This window comes from Halyomorpha halys, unplaced genomic scaffold, assembly GCF_000696795.3.
Source record: "Halyomorpha halys isolate HHAL.00 unplaced genomic scaffold, Hhal_1.1 Scaffold128.1, whole genome shotgun sequence".
Lineage (NCBI taxonomy): Eukaryota > Metazoa > Arthropoda > Insecta > Hemiptera > Pentatomidae > Halyomorpha > Halyomorpha halys.
Genome location: NW_027110898.1, coordinates 2,017,744 through 2,034,483, shown reverse-complemented (window position 1 = coordinate 2,034,483; position 16,740 = coordinate 2,017,744). Strand labels below are relative to the sequence as shown.

At 29.9% G+C, this 16,740-nt stretch overlaps 1 protein-coding gene across 1 annotated transcript; it reads right to left on the bottom strand.

The window, feature by feature from the left end:
• Positions 1-3,746: 3,746 nt before the first annotated feature.
• LOC106678201 (synaptic vesicle 2-related protein) lies at positions 3,747-16,355 on the bottom strand. The gene is made up of 10 exons (XM_014416591.2): positions 16,154-16,355; positions 11,511-11,672; positions 10,064-10,226; positions 9,330-9,451; positions 8,615-8,856; positions 8,166-8,341; positions 6,086-6,336; positions 5,835-5,994; positions 4,150-4,277; positions 3,747-4,022 (listed from the first exon to the last, which is right to left on the bottom strand). Exons 1-10 carry the CDS (start codon positions 16,209-16,211, stop codon positions 3,976-3,978), a joined length of 1,509 nt encoding a protein of 502 aa, XP_014272077.1. The 5' UTR covers positions 16,212-16,355; the 3' UTR covers positions 3,747-3,975.
• Between the last annotated feature and the right edge of the window lie 385 nt (positions 16,356-16,740).

The window sequence follows — 16,740 nt, the reverse complement described above, 5'->3', positions numbered from 1 at the left end:
GTTGCACATGGTAAAACTACTTAGCTTCCATTAGTGGAATAAAGAAATAAACAGTTTATAATGAAAATACTTTTAATTTGATAAATTAAATTGGTTTTTACTACTAATAAAATTCATATATTGAATAAATACTTACCAATAATTATGGAAGTTATTCAAAGAAATCCTCTTTTGGTATGAGATACCCCATTATCTGACCTCCTAATGCTGAACCCAATCTTGCACTGGTCATTATAATTGAGGCTGCTGCTGACCTGTCACAATTATTAATTTATATTAATGAATCCTGCAACTAAATATACCAAGCTATCAAACTTCAGCTCAATGAACCCACACAGTTTTCACCAGGTAAAAAACATTTATTATTCAAAATCAGTGTGATATCATGGGAGATTGCCTATTTCCTTGCAAATTTGCATTGACAACTTTCTTCAAATAAGTTCTCCAATAAGCTTATCCACTCTTATCTAATAATAATAATAAGGTTCTCTAAGACACAACACATATAGAGCGAAACTTTTTAAATATTTGAATGTACAGTTGTAAATAGCAATAAATAAATTTAAAAAAAAAATATTTGAAATAAAGACAAAATAAAAAAAAAAATATGAAGGATGAAGGTGGTTGGACTTCTGGTCCCCCAAAAAATAATAATAATAACAACTATTTTTACGCTTTATCCTTTCCCTTTTCCATTCTCCCTTACATGGTTATGTTCATCTCATCAAATTATTATGTTACTTCCTTTTTTTTTTTTTTTAATGTATTAATTTATATTTTACTTCTTTGATTAAATAAATATTTATTTTTGCATTATGTCTTTTCTCTTGATTTTAGTTTTAAGTAATTTTAATTATTTACATACTTTTATTAGCTGGCTTTTAATTTTTTCCACATAATAAAATTATTATGTAATTATGTTCATAATACTTGATTTTCAAACTGTGTTATGATCATCTCATACTGCCTCTAATTATTCCCATACTATACAGTTTTCTTCCCATACTACTTATGTAGTCATGGGCGTACCCAGCGGGGGGGGGGGGGCAGGAGAGGGCAGCTGCCTTAGAAGTGGGAAAAATTATTAATTTAATAAAAAATAATTTTTTTTTTCAAGCAAATATTAATTGTAATAAGTAATAAAGCACTATGATAATTATATATAATTTTGGTTTCATTCCCTTTTCTGTGGTGAAATGTCACAACCTGATTGACTTTGGCTTGGCCCCTATTAGTTTTGATCCTGGGTACGCCTTTGTGTGTACCTATCTCATTTGATATCTTTATTTTTTGTATTCGTTATAGTTGTTATCTTGCTTGTACTTAGAAGGAGAGGCACTGTTGATAAAATAGTCTGCTCAGTATGTCATAATATAATTTGCTAGGACAGAATAACAAATATTTACATTAACAGTTTGCTTTTCACAGAGCCTTTAAATGTTTTTTTTTTCAGTAAACATTAATATTTAGTTTTAACATAACAATAATCTTAATGATCATTATGATGCGTTACCATGACCATGGATACTATATGAGGAGAAGATGGATGGGAGTGAAATGGAAAATAATTTATTATTATTCTGGGACAAAGACCCATTAAATCAATTTTTAGGTTAAACAATATAAAGGTTAAAAACAGTATGGTCTTAATTACTTCTGAATAATATTATAATTGCTTAGTGAATATTTTAGGGTACAAAAGGTTAAATTTTAACAAATAATGTATGACTATGTTCAATATGATATTTATTCACTTTGAAGATGGAAAAACTATTGAACTGTTGGGATTTATACGAGGGAAGGGTTAGTGCACGGCATATGGTAGAGGGAATGGAGTTCCAGTGGAAAGCGTTTAAAAATTCATTATGTAGTTAGTCAACCCATAAAATGAAAAGCACAATACAGGTTGAGTGAAATTAAAAAAGTATTTAATCACCATAGTGATAAAAAACATTGACTGACACTGGTGTGTTAGAACAAACATTTTTGATTTAACAATTTAAAGTTTCAAATTATAATTTATAAAACAGTTTTGTGAATGCGCATATAGGGAATATTTAATTGGATCATTAAATGGTAGTTATTGTGGCTGTAAGAATAAAAACCCAACAGAATATTTATCAGACTGTACAACAAGAATTATCATAGCTGGAATATTAGATCAAATATCACTAACACAAATACTCAGTCGATACTTTAGACAAAGTGTTGATCATTTAGCCATAAGCAGAAAGATAGATAATATTCCTGATTTGTTTGAAGTTTTGAAACTGGTGGGTAAACATCAGAGAAACTCAAAGATTTAAGAAACGCTAAGTTCAACACACAAGATAAATTAAATTTTCAAGATATATTTAGCAAAACAAAACAAACAACTGATAAAAGTCATCAATGGTTAAAAAATAAAGGATAAGGATAGGGAAAATGGACAAGAAATGAAAATTCAGATGAGGAATTGTATAAATAACTTAATTGAAAAAATAACAGAACATCAATATTATTGTTTAAAAGTATTTAGCATGTTAATTGAATGAACTTTAAAGTGTTGGTGTGATTGTAAAAGAGTATGGTAGTTAAAACTGAACAATTTTAATATATTTTAAGTAAGTGGTAACAAAATAATAAAATTACTAGAAAATGTGTTGATGTGAAGAAAAAACTTTCTAGAAAAATATTTAAATTTTTTTATTTATATGCATTTTTCTAACAAATCTATCAATCTACCTGATAGTTACATACATACATCGATACATTTAAAAGGAGTGTTATATATAATTTTTGAACCATCTAGGTTTCTAAAAATGGTGTGGATGACTATTTATAAGTTTCGAAACATTAGATTATATTCTGAGTTTATTTTGGTAAAAATACCTGAATTATTGTTCTCTATAGGCCAAGTAAGCTGAAAGAAAGCAAATACTGGTAATTTTTGTATCTTCTTTTTTTATTTATTTTTTTTATGAACCCCTTCTTCTTGGTCTTTTCTGGCATTCTGGGGAGCAGCAGAAAGAGAGCAGGGATTATCTACTGGTAACCAACCTATTCAATGTTGGAGAGGGGGTAATATTTTCATTTTGTGGGACCACCACAAAATAAAAGTCAACCCCAAGGCTGGATTCAAACTGATGCTGCTGCAGTACCGAGGCAGCCATAGATGACACTCTACCTCCCTCGGCTACAAACAGCCTCATACTACTAAAATGCTAATAAACAATCAGTTTATTTATAAAAGAATAAACTTTTTCTATAGCAAAAAACTTAATATATTGAGTGATAAATACAAAATATTGCTCCTCCCCCCCTAAAATATAATGATTTTTTTTAAAGATATAGATAACTCAAAGAAAATATATAAATATGAAAAGAAGGGAAGTATTGTAAAGGTAGAGAATGAAATTAGCAAAAGGATGTTGCACAATTAATAAAAAATCTTTCAGAAGTAGCAGTACTATGGGAAGGAATAAAAAAGATCTTAATTAAACAACTGCAAAGTGCACAACGAACAATTATGTAAAAGTTACAATACAGTCTTTCCCAAGTAACTACTCAAATGAGACAAGTGAGACAATGGTAAAAATAAGACTTCTCAACTGTAAATATTGTAGCTAAGACTGCTTAAAGGTAAACTGTCCTGTGTTATTCACTTTCAAGTGAATTAACATTAATTTTTTGTTATTTTAAGCTAAATTGACATTAAATTTAGTTCTGGTTTCAACGTTTAGATAGGAAAATAACAAAACCCTGGCATTTCTTTACTATTTTATTTACAAAAATTCAATGTCGGCTGTCACAATAAATAAAATACAAGGTAATTGTTTTTTTTTCTATATGAAAAGATAACCTAACATAAAAATAATCACTATTTACAATAATGTAAAAAATATATTTAAAAATAGAAACTTTAAATATGTGTATTTATCAATATAGATGCACATAAACAGCCTTCCTTGATACATTTTTTTTCAATCTCCATTCTCAGCAATTCTTTTTTGTACGAATGAATAAACACATGGTGGCAGTAGCTAACAGATAACAAAAAACAAAAAAAAATCAAAAAATCAAAATACATTGAAATAAATTTTTATAAATGTGACCAGGATTTATTAATTCTTTAGAATAGTAAAACTTATTACTTCAAGTTTTAATTACCTGCAAGAAAAGCAGTTATTCCATAAAATGCTTTATCACAATGGTTGTCATAGAGTAATCCCATTATTTGATTTCCACCTGATGCACCTAATCTTCCAAATATCATTGTTACAGCACTGGCAGTAGATCTTAAAAATAATTTAGTGATATTAAAATATTTGTAGTAAAGAATTATCAGAGAAGAGATATTATAAATGAGAAATAAATTACAAATAAAAATAAAATAACTATTAAAAACAAAATAAATTAAAAAAACAAAACAATGATCCCGTATCTTCGACCACCTTCGCTGACCTCCACCCAATTCAGGAAGAATAACAATTGAAAGTTTCAAACAAGGTTTATATATCTGTACTTAATGTCTCAGATTTTTGTTTATTTTTGTAAATATGTACATTAGCAGAAATTGTACCTTTCCATTTAATAGTTTTAGTTTAATTATATTTGATTTTTTTTTTCTATTACTTATTATCAGAAGTGTTTGTCATATTATGTTTTATGATATGAGATATGGTTTTACTTTATTTATTCTATTCTTATTTTATATATTCTGGTAATTATTGTTGTTCATTTTTATCTTTTTAATTCATTATTTTATTATATTTTATGACGTTTTATGATTTCATTCTTATTTTGGTGTAATGATCTCTTGAGATATTGTGGCTTGTACATCGACCAAATTAATTTATTTGACTTTGTGATTCTATTCAAATGAAAATTAGTCCATAATGAATTTCATCATAATGTAAAATTGTAAAGAAAAATTATTGTAATTACAAACACATTTTAATAAATAGTTGCACAGAATTAGTATATTTTTTCATCCAAAAGTAATAATTATATATTTATGGTATTGTTACCTAATTACTAATGTCATTTTATTCTGATTTAATACAGCAACACACAGTAGAAATAGATAAAATCGATGTGTGAGAGAAAAATTCACAAGTAACCAATGGTGTACAAAAGACGTAGCAACTAACTCAGGGTTATACTATCTCCCTGCATCACACCTCTTTCATAAAATAGATCTTGGATACAGCTCTTTTTTCTTTCTGGTAACCAGATTTAATAGCTGTGAAAAGCATCTCATGCTTTTCTTGAAACAGAATCAAATGCTGGCTTAATGCCCTGAAATACCATATAAATGTTCTTGCCTCTGTCTCATGTTTTCCCTTTGGTGTTTCTTAATATAAAATGTGGTCTCGAGTCTGTACACCTGAACCACTTATTCGTTCTCTATTTGGTTCTCGACTATGAGCTTTAGTCTCTTTTCTAATATTGAGGTGTACATTTTGAAAGCCACCGAAAGAAGCTTACAGGTTTTTAATTTTTACAGTTGGGGACCCTAAATTTCTCATGAATGGTGACAATAATGTTAAACTCCCAATTTCTAAGGATTATCTTGGTGTCCCATATTTTACAGGGGTTACTAGAGGAATGTAATAAGTTCTTGCACTTCAATTTTCATGTAATAATGCTACTGCTGATATTTCTCACAAGCTGCTGGACTAACTTATGCAACTAATTTATAAATAATTGTACAAAAACATTTGTTTTACAGTTAAGTATTCATATAATAAATGACTGCAATAACCATATTAAATGAACTATTAAAAAACCTTTGACTTTTATGGTTTTTAATATTTCACATTCGAATATCTATTTTAATATATCATTATTACCTCACATATGTTGGGTAGAAATCCATTATGAATGTCATTATTATGGGGAATGACACAGATGTCATGATTGCTACACTTATAAGTGCTGCAATGATAAGATATTGTAAGTTGGAGAATATCAGGGAGAAGCTCATTGCTGATGCAAGGTAAAGACAACCAACTAAAATAAAAAAAATGGTTTGAGTAAATCTTTAATAAATTAAGTTAATTGGGATTGTCATATTATTCACTAATAAAATAATTTTTCTTACCCAAAATTACTTTCTTTCCAATCCTATCTGCAAAAAAACTCACTAAAAGTCCTAAGGAAAACTGTAGTATTCCAAGGATGATACCATATGAAAAGAAGTCATATTTAAGAACACAGTCATCTACATTTTCTCCAGAGTTGACTGTGGACATCATCATGTTACAGAGGGTCTCATCATAAACTCCATTAATTTCTATGTATTGATTCATCCTGCTCAATTGCTCTGGTAACCAAAGTATGTAAATATTGTACCTGGATGCAGTGATTGAAATTTATTAGTAACAAAAACAAAGTAGTTTAAAAATAAGAAAATAGAAATAGGTTTTCCCTTCTTTAATATTTTTTTAAACTTTATTTATTGCAATTTATAACTGCAATTACACAAAAACATTTCATGTAATATAAAAATAGAGTGATAACAGGCATGTAAAGAAACCACCCATTGGTAGCACTCTAATCATATTTCTACAATAGAAGGAGGCCATCTTCTTTTCAGGAATAGAAGAAGAAGCAAGGTTAGAAACTAGAGGATTTATATATCGAAGGTTTAATGGAGTCCCAAAGCTCAACTCCATAAGTCCAGATTGGCCTTATTACAGTCATGTAGATCAGTCTTTTGTAATGAATTGGAAGTTTAGATCGTTTGTCTAGTAAGTGCTGTATTAGTCGAAATCGATGTGCAGTCTTTTCAGTCTTGTGTGAGGATTCCAGGTTAGTCGTTTGTCCTGGTGTAGTCCAAGGTAGTGGATCTGTTTGACAGGGGTAAGAGTAACATTATTAAAGGATATTGAAGGGGTGTCGGTAGGTTTACGACGAAGAGCAAAAGAAATTTGATGGGTTTTATTTTAATCCTCCAATTACGACACTATTCTTGGAGTGCTGTGATATAGGGTTGAAGAGTTTGGGATACAATTAAAGGGTTATTATTAACTGTGAGTACAGATGTGTCGTCGCTATACGTGGTGAGGATAGTGTTAGGATTGGTTGGGATGTCAGCTGAATAGACGGTGTAGAGGAAGGGTTTAGGGTACTCAGAAAGAAAAAATGAATTGATATTTTGAAAGTTTAAGGGTTTTATTACTTTGCATGAGTCAGTTTAGACAAAAATACGTTATTAAAGTTCAACTGAGTTAATTAGTTCCTATCAATATAGTTCAGAGTTGAAAAATATTAGAAAAAAATAACAACTTTATTTCATGATTAACTAATCACATAAATATGTATACAAATGTAATCAATGAATGGTTCAAGTTACTCTGATTTTATTTTTAGAATATATTATCAATAAATATTTTTAAAAAAACATTGGGATCTTGTGCCATTAAAACTTATGAATGGTATAGGATACAGTATGTGATAAAGTAGTGTTAATTCTTTATCAGTAGCTACTTAAGCTGACACAAAAAAATTTCAGTTTTTCCCCAACCCATTAAAGGATCACACCTCAACTTCAGGGCACCAGGAATTTTCCTTCTGAGAATCTCTTAATTGTTCAGCCAGCTTTAGTGACTATGAAGACAGAAATAATTCTTTAAAATTATTTTTTATTCGGCCATGACTTCGATTGTAGTCCTATACTGGCTAACCATGGTTGGGGGTCAAAGTTTTACATTTTGTGGAGCCGCCACTCAATGAAAAAAGTGGACGCCCCAGGCCGGATTCGAACCGGCACCGCCATTAGAGATCAAATTGAAAATTATTTTTTGAATATCCCCCAAAACACGAAATAAATTTTTAAAAAACGATGAATACATTTTTTTTTATTCTCATTGTCATTCCTGGCAAATAATTTCAAGGAACAGGTTCAAACAGCAATAAATGAGTTTAAACGAGTATAAAATAACTCGGATTTTATTTACGAAATAACGTTTTTCATTCTTGACTTTCCTGCTTTTATTGGCAAACAAATACATAAAATTATGTAAAGTGTTTCATGAAAACTCTTATTTAGTACATATTGAAGAATATACCACACTTTTAAAAGGTTTGTGGAAAGTTATCCGTAATGTGTGAATACATGTGAGCGGGCAAGGGGACAGTTTTTCCCGCTGAAGCTTATACTTATTAATCACTATACTTACGTTCCAATTTGAGTAAAAAGCAGAACACATGACATTATGGTGTAAATAATGTATTTTCTGTTGAATAGCAATGTCATTCCAGATATCATTTGCTTAACTGTGCGCCACACAAGGCTAGAATCATCTTTTAAACCTACGTAATCCCTATCTATTGAGTCCAATATTACGTTGAGTACCTAAATTTAATGACAATAAATTATTATGTTCATTGTCAAGATAATTTTAAACAAATTGAAAGTAGAATAAATTTTATATTAATATAAAACTATTCACATACAGTTTAAACTCTATGGACAATTGTTGGGTGGATATGATCATATTATTTTATTTAAATTTAAATATATGGCTTAAAAAAAATAAAAGTGCGAGAATGCCTAACGAAAATAATATACAATTACATCTGTATTTAGTATGATGTTTATTTCTTAATTCTGCTTGAATTTACTTACTGGATACTCATCTTCTCTTTTTTTGTGATTCACAGCATACATATTTTTCAGAACTTCTAAAGTTCTTTCTTTATGACCCTGGATGAGGAGGAATTTAGGTGTCTCTGGTAGTCTCCACAGAAGAATAAGTGCCACTAAATTTGGTATAGTTGAAAGGAGTAAAAAGAGTCGCCACGAAGAGAAGGTTAGAATTTTGAAAATGGGAATTTCAATATTCAAGGGCATTATGAGCAAGGCCATACCTGGAACAATAATACATTTTTAAAATTAATTCTGCAATAATTTTTTTTTTTTAAATAAGGTCCCCAAACATTTTTCGCCCCAGCACTTCTTGGGCTAAACAAATTTCGAGGCTAAAAATATCATTTGGCACCCTTTTGTAGCTATAAAAAAAAAGTCAGCACAATGATCCTTAAAGCGGGAACAGAAAAGGATAACTATATAAAAAAAACAAAAAACAATGTTAAGTAAATGCTAGAATGCACTGTATATTTTCTATTTGAATTTTAATTTTTTAAAAATATTTTTAGAAAGTGGTTTTTACTTGTTGCATCTCTGGTATACGCTTGGCGCACTCTGTTTGGGAAAAATAACTGGCGACCTAAGATAAAATCAAAGACTGCAAAACTATTTATGTATACATATCTATTTTAATTTCATTGTAGAATATTGATTATAACCATAGTTATTTTAATAATAAAATAAATTTCAATACCTGGAAGGTACATGTTTGATAAAGTAGCAATAGTTGAACAAAGAATGAGAGCTCTTGCACGAAAGTGTATTGGACAAAATTCACTTACAAGTACATAGACTGGAGTAATAGCTCCTGTCAGCCTGAAACAAAATATAAACAGGATTATTCATTAATATTAAAACGATATTTATGAATAATCGCATGAATATTCGTTTTGAAATAATTTTAATAAATCTGAGAAAGATTCTGTAGTTACCTTCATTTTATTTCTTTTTACTGGCATTAAATAGTTGGAGCGTTTTTCTATAGGCATATAATTTATAATATATGCAAGCTTATGAATTTTATAAATAAGATTTAGATTTTCCATGCATTCTTTGAGTACAAGACAAACTATATTAATTTCTTCGGATGAATTTTAATATAAACTTGTTTGTATATGGCGGTAGTAAAAAGTTTACTACTCCCCACGAATTTTGTACAGTTGCACAACTACCAGTGGTTGAAAAAATTCGAAGTGCAAGTACAAGTGAACTTTGAAATACGTCATACCCAAAAGATTAAGAATTATTTAATAATTAATAATAATGGAGAACATAATTATAAAGTGGTATTTAAAAATAATTTTTGAATGCTGCTTATTCATCGCTAGCCGTAATATGAGTGGTGTCAATAATGTTTCCTATCTGTATCTAAACCAATGGAGTTGATTGATCACTTAAGTAACAGTATTTATATGAATAAATACTTACATGAACCCATTGATAAAGTTTATCGTCATGAGAGATGTAGTGTTAGGAGCAAAACTGTTGAGCAACATCAAAAGGACGCTAAAAAACTGCCCCATAAAAGAAATGCGCACCCTTCCAAATGCATCCGATAAGATTCCAGAAAATGGTCCAGACAACAGCATGCCTTAAAAATATGTTCTACTTTAAAATGCTACAAGGTTATTTCAATAATTATAAATATAAAATTAATTTAATGATTTATTATAGTGTTGTTTGAGCTAATAATAAAATTAATAATATTTATTCAGTAATATCAAATTAAATATAACTCGAAAAACATATTTGATATAGTAATTATTATTGAAGAAGAGTTACTGGAATCCATGAATTGTTGAGTTTCGTTTCAAGAAAAAATAATAACAATTGAGGAAGATGAAACATTTTGGAAGGGGTAATGAATAAATATATAAGATGGATAACAAATTTTAAAAGGATGACGGAAGGAAGATTGCTTACCGTAGTATTGGGGTAGGAAAAAAAGTTGTAGGAAGGGCTTGACCGCCCGACATTGGTGAGCCACCGGGAGAAGAGGAAGCTGACCCAGACTGAGCCGAGGAGGGGTAGATCAGGCTGGCAAACTGCAGGAGGCACCCAGACGGATGCAGTGGATAAGGTGCAACCTCATCGGTAAGGCACTCAACCGAGACTGGCAATAAAAATTGTCCCCAACAATAATTATACGGAGTCTCTTTAACATTATTATTATAATTAATAAAAACAATTGTTGACTTTTGGGAGCAATGACATGCGTAAACCCAAGCTCACTACCCCATTTCAGGAATTTCATTAAGGAACTACTGCCGCACCCTGTATACCAGAAATGGCAAGAGAGGGGGATAAAACAGAAATAAAAATAATAAGTATATGTATATATATACAAAATAAAATAAAACACGAAAACTATTGGATTTACAGAGAACAGGAGACGTAATAACACATAAAAATAGATATGAGAGAAATTAATAAAAATTTTACAAACTAAAAGATGGAAAAACGTGGAAGTAAAGTGAGAATAAGTAAAGGTAAAGAAAGAATAAATAAAAAATAAAAAAATAGAGAAATAAGTCCCATAGTTTATGTTATTTTTTAAATATATATATACTTATTATTGTACATCTTATTTTTGATTCTTTTTTTGTTCATTTTCTGTAATTTTCTTTTCTCGTATATTTAGATAATTTTTAAACTTACCTTAGTTTACTTTTTTGTATCTTATTATCCTACATTGTCAAAATATTTATGTTGTTATATATCTTCTTTAGCCCTGATGAAGTCCTACAAAGTGGGGTGAAACGTCATCAAATAAATAGTTCTAAAATACTTTTTATTCCATTTTGACCGCACCCCTGACCATCTCCTTCATATTTTAATAACAGTATTTATATTATAATAGACTTTTTAGCAATACCTGCAAACGTTATAGAAGTCAGAGTTCCCTTTTCGGAACTTGTAAGATGTAAATCGCATCCCGCAACTGGAAGTATTATTGACATTCCCTGGATGTTCAGCATACCCCCAAAAAGGATCAAACTAACTGTAAGCAGCACATACATGGTGTAGCGCCCTGTTCCTGAAAAAACAAAATAAAAAACTGTTAAATATATAATAAATACTTTTTCAAAAAAGACAGATTTGAAATAATTTATTTTTTCTCCTCTTCGATAACTGAAGAAGGGTAGCAGCTGTCATTAATAAACGCCCTTCCAACCTGTAGGGTTATTACGAAAAGAAACTAGATAAGATAAATGGTATGTAATGTAATGATGAATTAAATATACATTATTGCATATAGATATTCATTAGGGTTTAATTAAATTCTTTATTAAAATAATAATAGTGAGCTACCTAGCCTTTGCAGATGATTTAGTCCTCCTAGCGGAAACAGAGGAAGAGGCAATTAGTCAGATAAATACCCTGAAAGAAATAGCGGAAAAAGCTGGCCTACAAGTCTCCTACGAAAAGACAGATTTTATAACGACGGAAACAAACTACGGCAAAAAAGTAATAGAGACGAAATATGGACAAATAAGAGTGACAAAGAAATTTAAATATCTAGGAGAGATAGTATGCAATGACGGTTTGGATAAATGGAGAGCATAAAGCAGAAAATCATGAAGTTGGGAAGGCTAAGCTTCCCAACAAGCAATATTTACAATAAAAAGAACCTATCGTCTAACGCAAAATTAAGACATTAAAACACGGTCATAAAACCAGTAATTTTATACGGAAGTTTAAGACCCAATCAGAAAATCCGCAGGGATATAAATGACCTGGAAACCGACATAAGAATCAGAAGACTGAGGTTCTGCGGGCACATGATGAGAATGGACCAAAGCAGATTAAACAAGAAACTCTGACAGAATCCGTGAATATAAGAGCGTAGGAGGATATGTGAAGGAAATGTGAGAGGAAACAAAGAAATTGAGAATAACAGACAAAGACTGCCTAGATAGAGAACAGTACGGAAAAAAATTTAAATATATAAATGTTCTTGAGGCAAATAAAGAAAAACGGAAGGGTATTGCGTGGTCGGAAGAGAGAAAGCAAAAGCACGCAGAAATGATGAGAAGATACTGCGAGAGAAGAAGAGAGAAAGTGCGAAGGAAGAGGTAATGATATCCGTGTGGTCTTGAAAGGCCGTTCCGTGAAAAAAAAAGGTAATTAAAAATTGAATTAAGAAAAGGTATTGCTATTAGTCACTTCTTGTTACTATTGCCTCTAACTAGTTAAAATCGGAATGAGTTTTTCAAAATATTACTTCGATTTTGGTTAAAATTATACTAAGTAAAAGTCGAGAAATCAAAATATGAACAATTTGAGATTACATTTATATAGTTTTTTCTACACAGTTTTCCATTTAGTTACGTATTTTTTCTACTGGAGTATTATTTTATTTCATGCATTTGTCAAAATTTACAGCTCTATTTAAATTGTAAGCGTAACAAGTAAATGAGATATAATGAGATTATATACTTCTCATTAATCTCCCCATTTGTGGCACTTTAATAATGTTTGTACATCATAATGCCTTCAGGTCATCTTATATTTAGGTACTAAAGAGGCTTATCAGGAACTGAAGAGGAAGAACGGTTAGAAACTTGTGCGTTTGTGTGGTTAGAGATTTAATTATAAAATGATTGATATCTGGTTTAGACTAAATCCTCTACATATGGAACATTAAGGTCACTCACAATGGTTTTTTTTTGTTATATAGTAAGTAGAGAAGATTCTACGAAGGGTTTTATATAGTAAGGTTTGGATACGAGATGAATTTTAGTGGTGTCCCAAAGCTCAACTCCGTAAGTGCAAATAAAAAGGGCGCAGAAGGGCCTTGTTCTGCGCTATTTATATTTGTAGACTGTAAACCTTCGGCATAATATTACAGATAGTTTTCACGTGAATTAATTTATAATAAACTGCAGTATTACTTCTATTAACGTGGAATTTTTATTGCTTGATAAATTGTACTAGTCTATAAAAATTTGATTTTTCATGATTAATTTTGCGCCCTCTTAGTACCAGTGCCCTTGGCACATCTCGCCACCTCCTAGTTATGCAAAAAAGCATATCATAGTCTCGTAAATCAGTCTTTTGTAATCAATTTGAAGTTTGAAGGGCTTGTCTAAAAAGTGTTGTTACGGTCGGAACCGACATGCAGTTCCTTTTGTTTCGGTAGTAGATGGATTCCAAGTTAGTCATTTGTCCAGATATATTACTAAATAATGGATCTGCTCGATAGAGGTTAGTGGAATGAAAATAAAGGATACTGTATGGCTAGAAGTTATCGGTTTACGACAAAGACTCATGGTGGTTTTCTGTGATTTATTTTAATCCTGTAGTTTTGCCACTATCCATCAAGGTTTGTGATTTATGATTGGAAAGGATGGGGTACTGATTGGACACATGACATCGCCATACGTGGTGAGGATAGTATTGTAATTTATCTTGAATAATTTACTAGCGAGACAGAAACGGGTGATGAGAAAGTATGTAGAGGGCGAGAATTTGTAAAGAAGTCAGGAATATACTTAAATACTTAAGTTCTTGCATAAGAATCCTTAAAAAACAATCAAAAGATAAACTGCAGCCAGCAAACTTGGCACTACCCGGTTTAGTAATTACATCAAAATAAACTTCAACCATAGCCTTGTATCCAGGGGGCCACGGAGGTGTATGAAGAGTTTATAATTAAATATTATTCCACTTAGGTATCTCTACATTGGAAAATATTTATTCTATTTTATTTTTAGATTTACCAGGACAACATTATCTGCGTCTTGAGATATGAATGGAATTTATAGCATTTTTTTAAAACCTTAATTTTTCGGGGAAACGAAAATACCAATTAGCTACAATATTTAAATATTACAATTTAGCAATAAATAGAATTTATTAATTTTCTTTTTTAACACAATACCTGGTGCGTACAAAGACAAACACATGAAGATTTCACGGTTAAAATGATTTTTGTTAACGTATTCACACGCAGAAAATAGAACTTTAATATTTCAGTTTTAATTTCATAATAAACTTTCACAATTTGATGGTTATCAAAAATCTTTTAAACCTTTAAAAATAATTAAATACAATTTATCCTTTCCAAAAAAATCAGTTGGTCAACTCATTTAGAGAAAAAAAGTTGGTAAAAAAAAGAAGAAGAAATTAGTGAAGACGACAGATTATCTTAAATATATTTAAATTAAAAATATCCTCCCTTTCCAAACCTCTCAAAAATGAAAAAAAAAAAAATCATTACAAACATTACAAGAGCCCAAGAGGTGAAAAAAGTAAGTTATTTCACACCAATTTTTGTTTACTTTAATGAAAACTAAGTATAATTACTAGTCAAAATTGATGAGTCTGCCAAGTATAGGTAGAGTAAATTAAAAAATGGTGGCAGTTTCAAGACGATAAAAAAGGTTGTTTTCACTCGGAGCTCTATATCTTCAAAACTAGCAACAACATAAGAAAACCTAAGATAACGTCATTTAAAGAAGAGTAAATTTGCTAAAATATGAGCTCCAATAGACTTATTAACTTAAAATAGCTCTCGATATATACCTTTTTAAAAAGCAACATTTCATAAAAATGTTGTACAGAATGTATTCATAGATCAGTAGTTAATGAATTTATTTTGAGAAATTTATATCTCAAAAAGCATTCGACGTACAGATGTCTATTAGTACTCAAATTAATCTAGTATAATGTACTATAAAGTAGTTTAAGAAGTTTATCTTCGTAGGGTGAAGTAGTTTTCATGATATTTGCTAAAATAAACCGATTTATAGTTGTTCTGACAAATTTTCATGTGCCAAATTTATATTTCTATGTGAATATCTTAAAAACTACTACCCCTACGAAAATACGTGTTATAAAATTCTTTATAGTAAGTTAAATTTCCTTTATTTTGAGTGTTGGCAGACATATGTAGTTCTTATGGTTCTAGACATATATTTTTTCAAACATCAAACATTTTATCCGAACAACTAGAAATTAACATTTTGTGAATTTATTTTTCAAATATCATAAAAACTACTACTCATACAAAGATAAAGGTTATAAACTATATAATGGTACATTTAACTAGCTTTAATTTAAGTGCTTACTAACATCTGTACGTCTTATGGTTTCTGAAATAAAGTTTTTCACAAATCAAACTTATTGTCTGAATAACTATAAATCAATTTATTTTAGTAAATATCATGAAAACTACTGTTTCTACGAAGATAAAGGTCATAAATTACTTTATAGAACATTAAACTAGCTTTAATTTGAGTGTTAATAGACATCTATTACTACTAGTAATTATACACAGTTTTCATTAAAGTAATCAAAAGTTGGGGTGAAATAACTGCCTTTTTTTCTTCCCGGCTCTTGTAACATAACATTTGAGTGAGTTCATGAAGGAACTAATCGACTGAAATGAATAATGCATCTATTTTGTTCAATACTTTACAACTATTCTTTATTAAATTTATTACATGAATATCTTTTCTGTGTAATAATGACACAATTGTTAACTATTTCCAATAAATTAATAAAAATTATTACCTGTGATACTCAAAGCCTCTTCTAGGGTGACATCAATTTTCTTCTGTTCTGGGGCCATGACTTCGAATCTTGATCCAATTTTTTATTACCACCGATAATCTTGGATTGAATATAATATGTACATAAAAGTCAGGCAAACAAAATTTGTAAGTTCAATGAAAATATCTACATGACTAACCCTAACTACTAAAAGTCAACGGTGACTGAGGAAGAGATGTATGTGACGCGCGTATATATTTATTATCTCATGTGTACAATTTACGTCTAGGTTTGTAAATATTGTATAACTTATAAGGCAGGTAAGAACGATGTAAAATAAATTACAGGAGTGCAAGTAAGGGTATTGTATATGGTTGTTTAATCACGCCATATTGGATAACTCAGTGTTATACGAAGTACAAATGATCCCTATAAAAATAATATTATTTTATCCAAAATAGATAGTTTGCACTTATATTATGTAACTAAAGTTTGCAAAATTTTATTTCCGAATTCCCATTCAATAATTTCATAAATCACTTCATCTTCTAGGCTTGAATGCAATCACCAGCAATAGAAAACCAAAACTACAAATTCTCATCAGGGAA

What these genes read in the sequence shown, in the direction of transcription:
- LOC106678201 (XM_014416591.2), bottom strand. Translation starts at nt 16,211, where the DNA reads ATGGCCCCAGAACAGAAGAAAATTGATGTCACCCTAGAAGAGGCTTTG. An exon ending in ATCAAACATGTACCTTCCAG is followed by an intron (nt 8,857 to 9,329) that starts GTATTGAAATTT and finishes TTATTGTTCCAG; the next exon opens with GTATGGCCTTGCTCATAATG. An exon ending in AAAGAGAAGATGAGTATCCA is followed by an intron (nt 8,342 to 8,614) that starts GTAAGTAAATTC and finishes CATTAAATTTAG; the next exon opens with GTACTCAACGTAATATTGGA.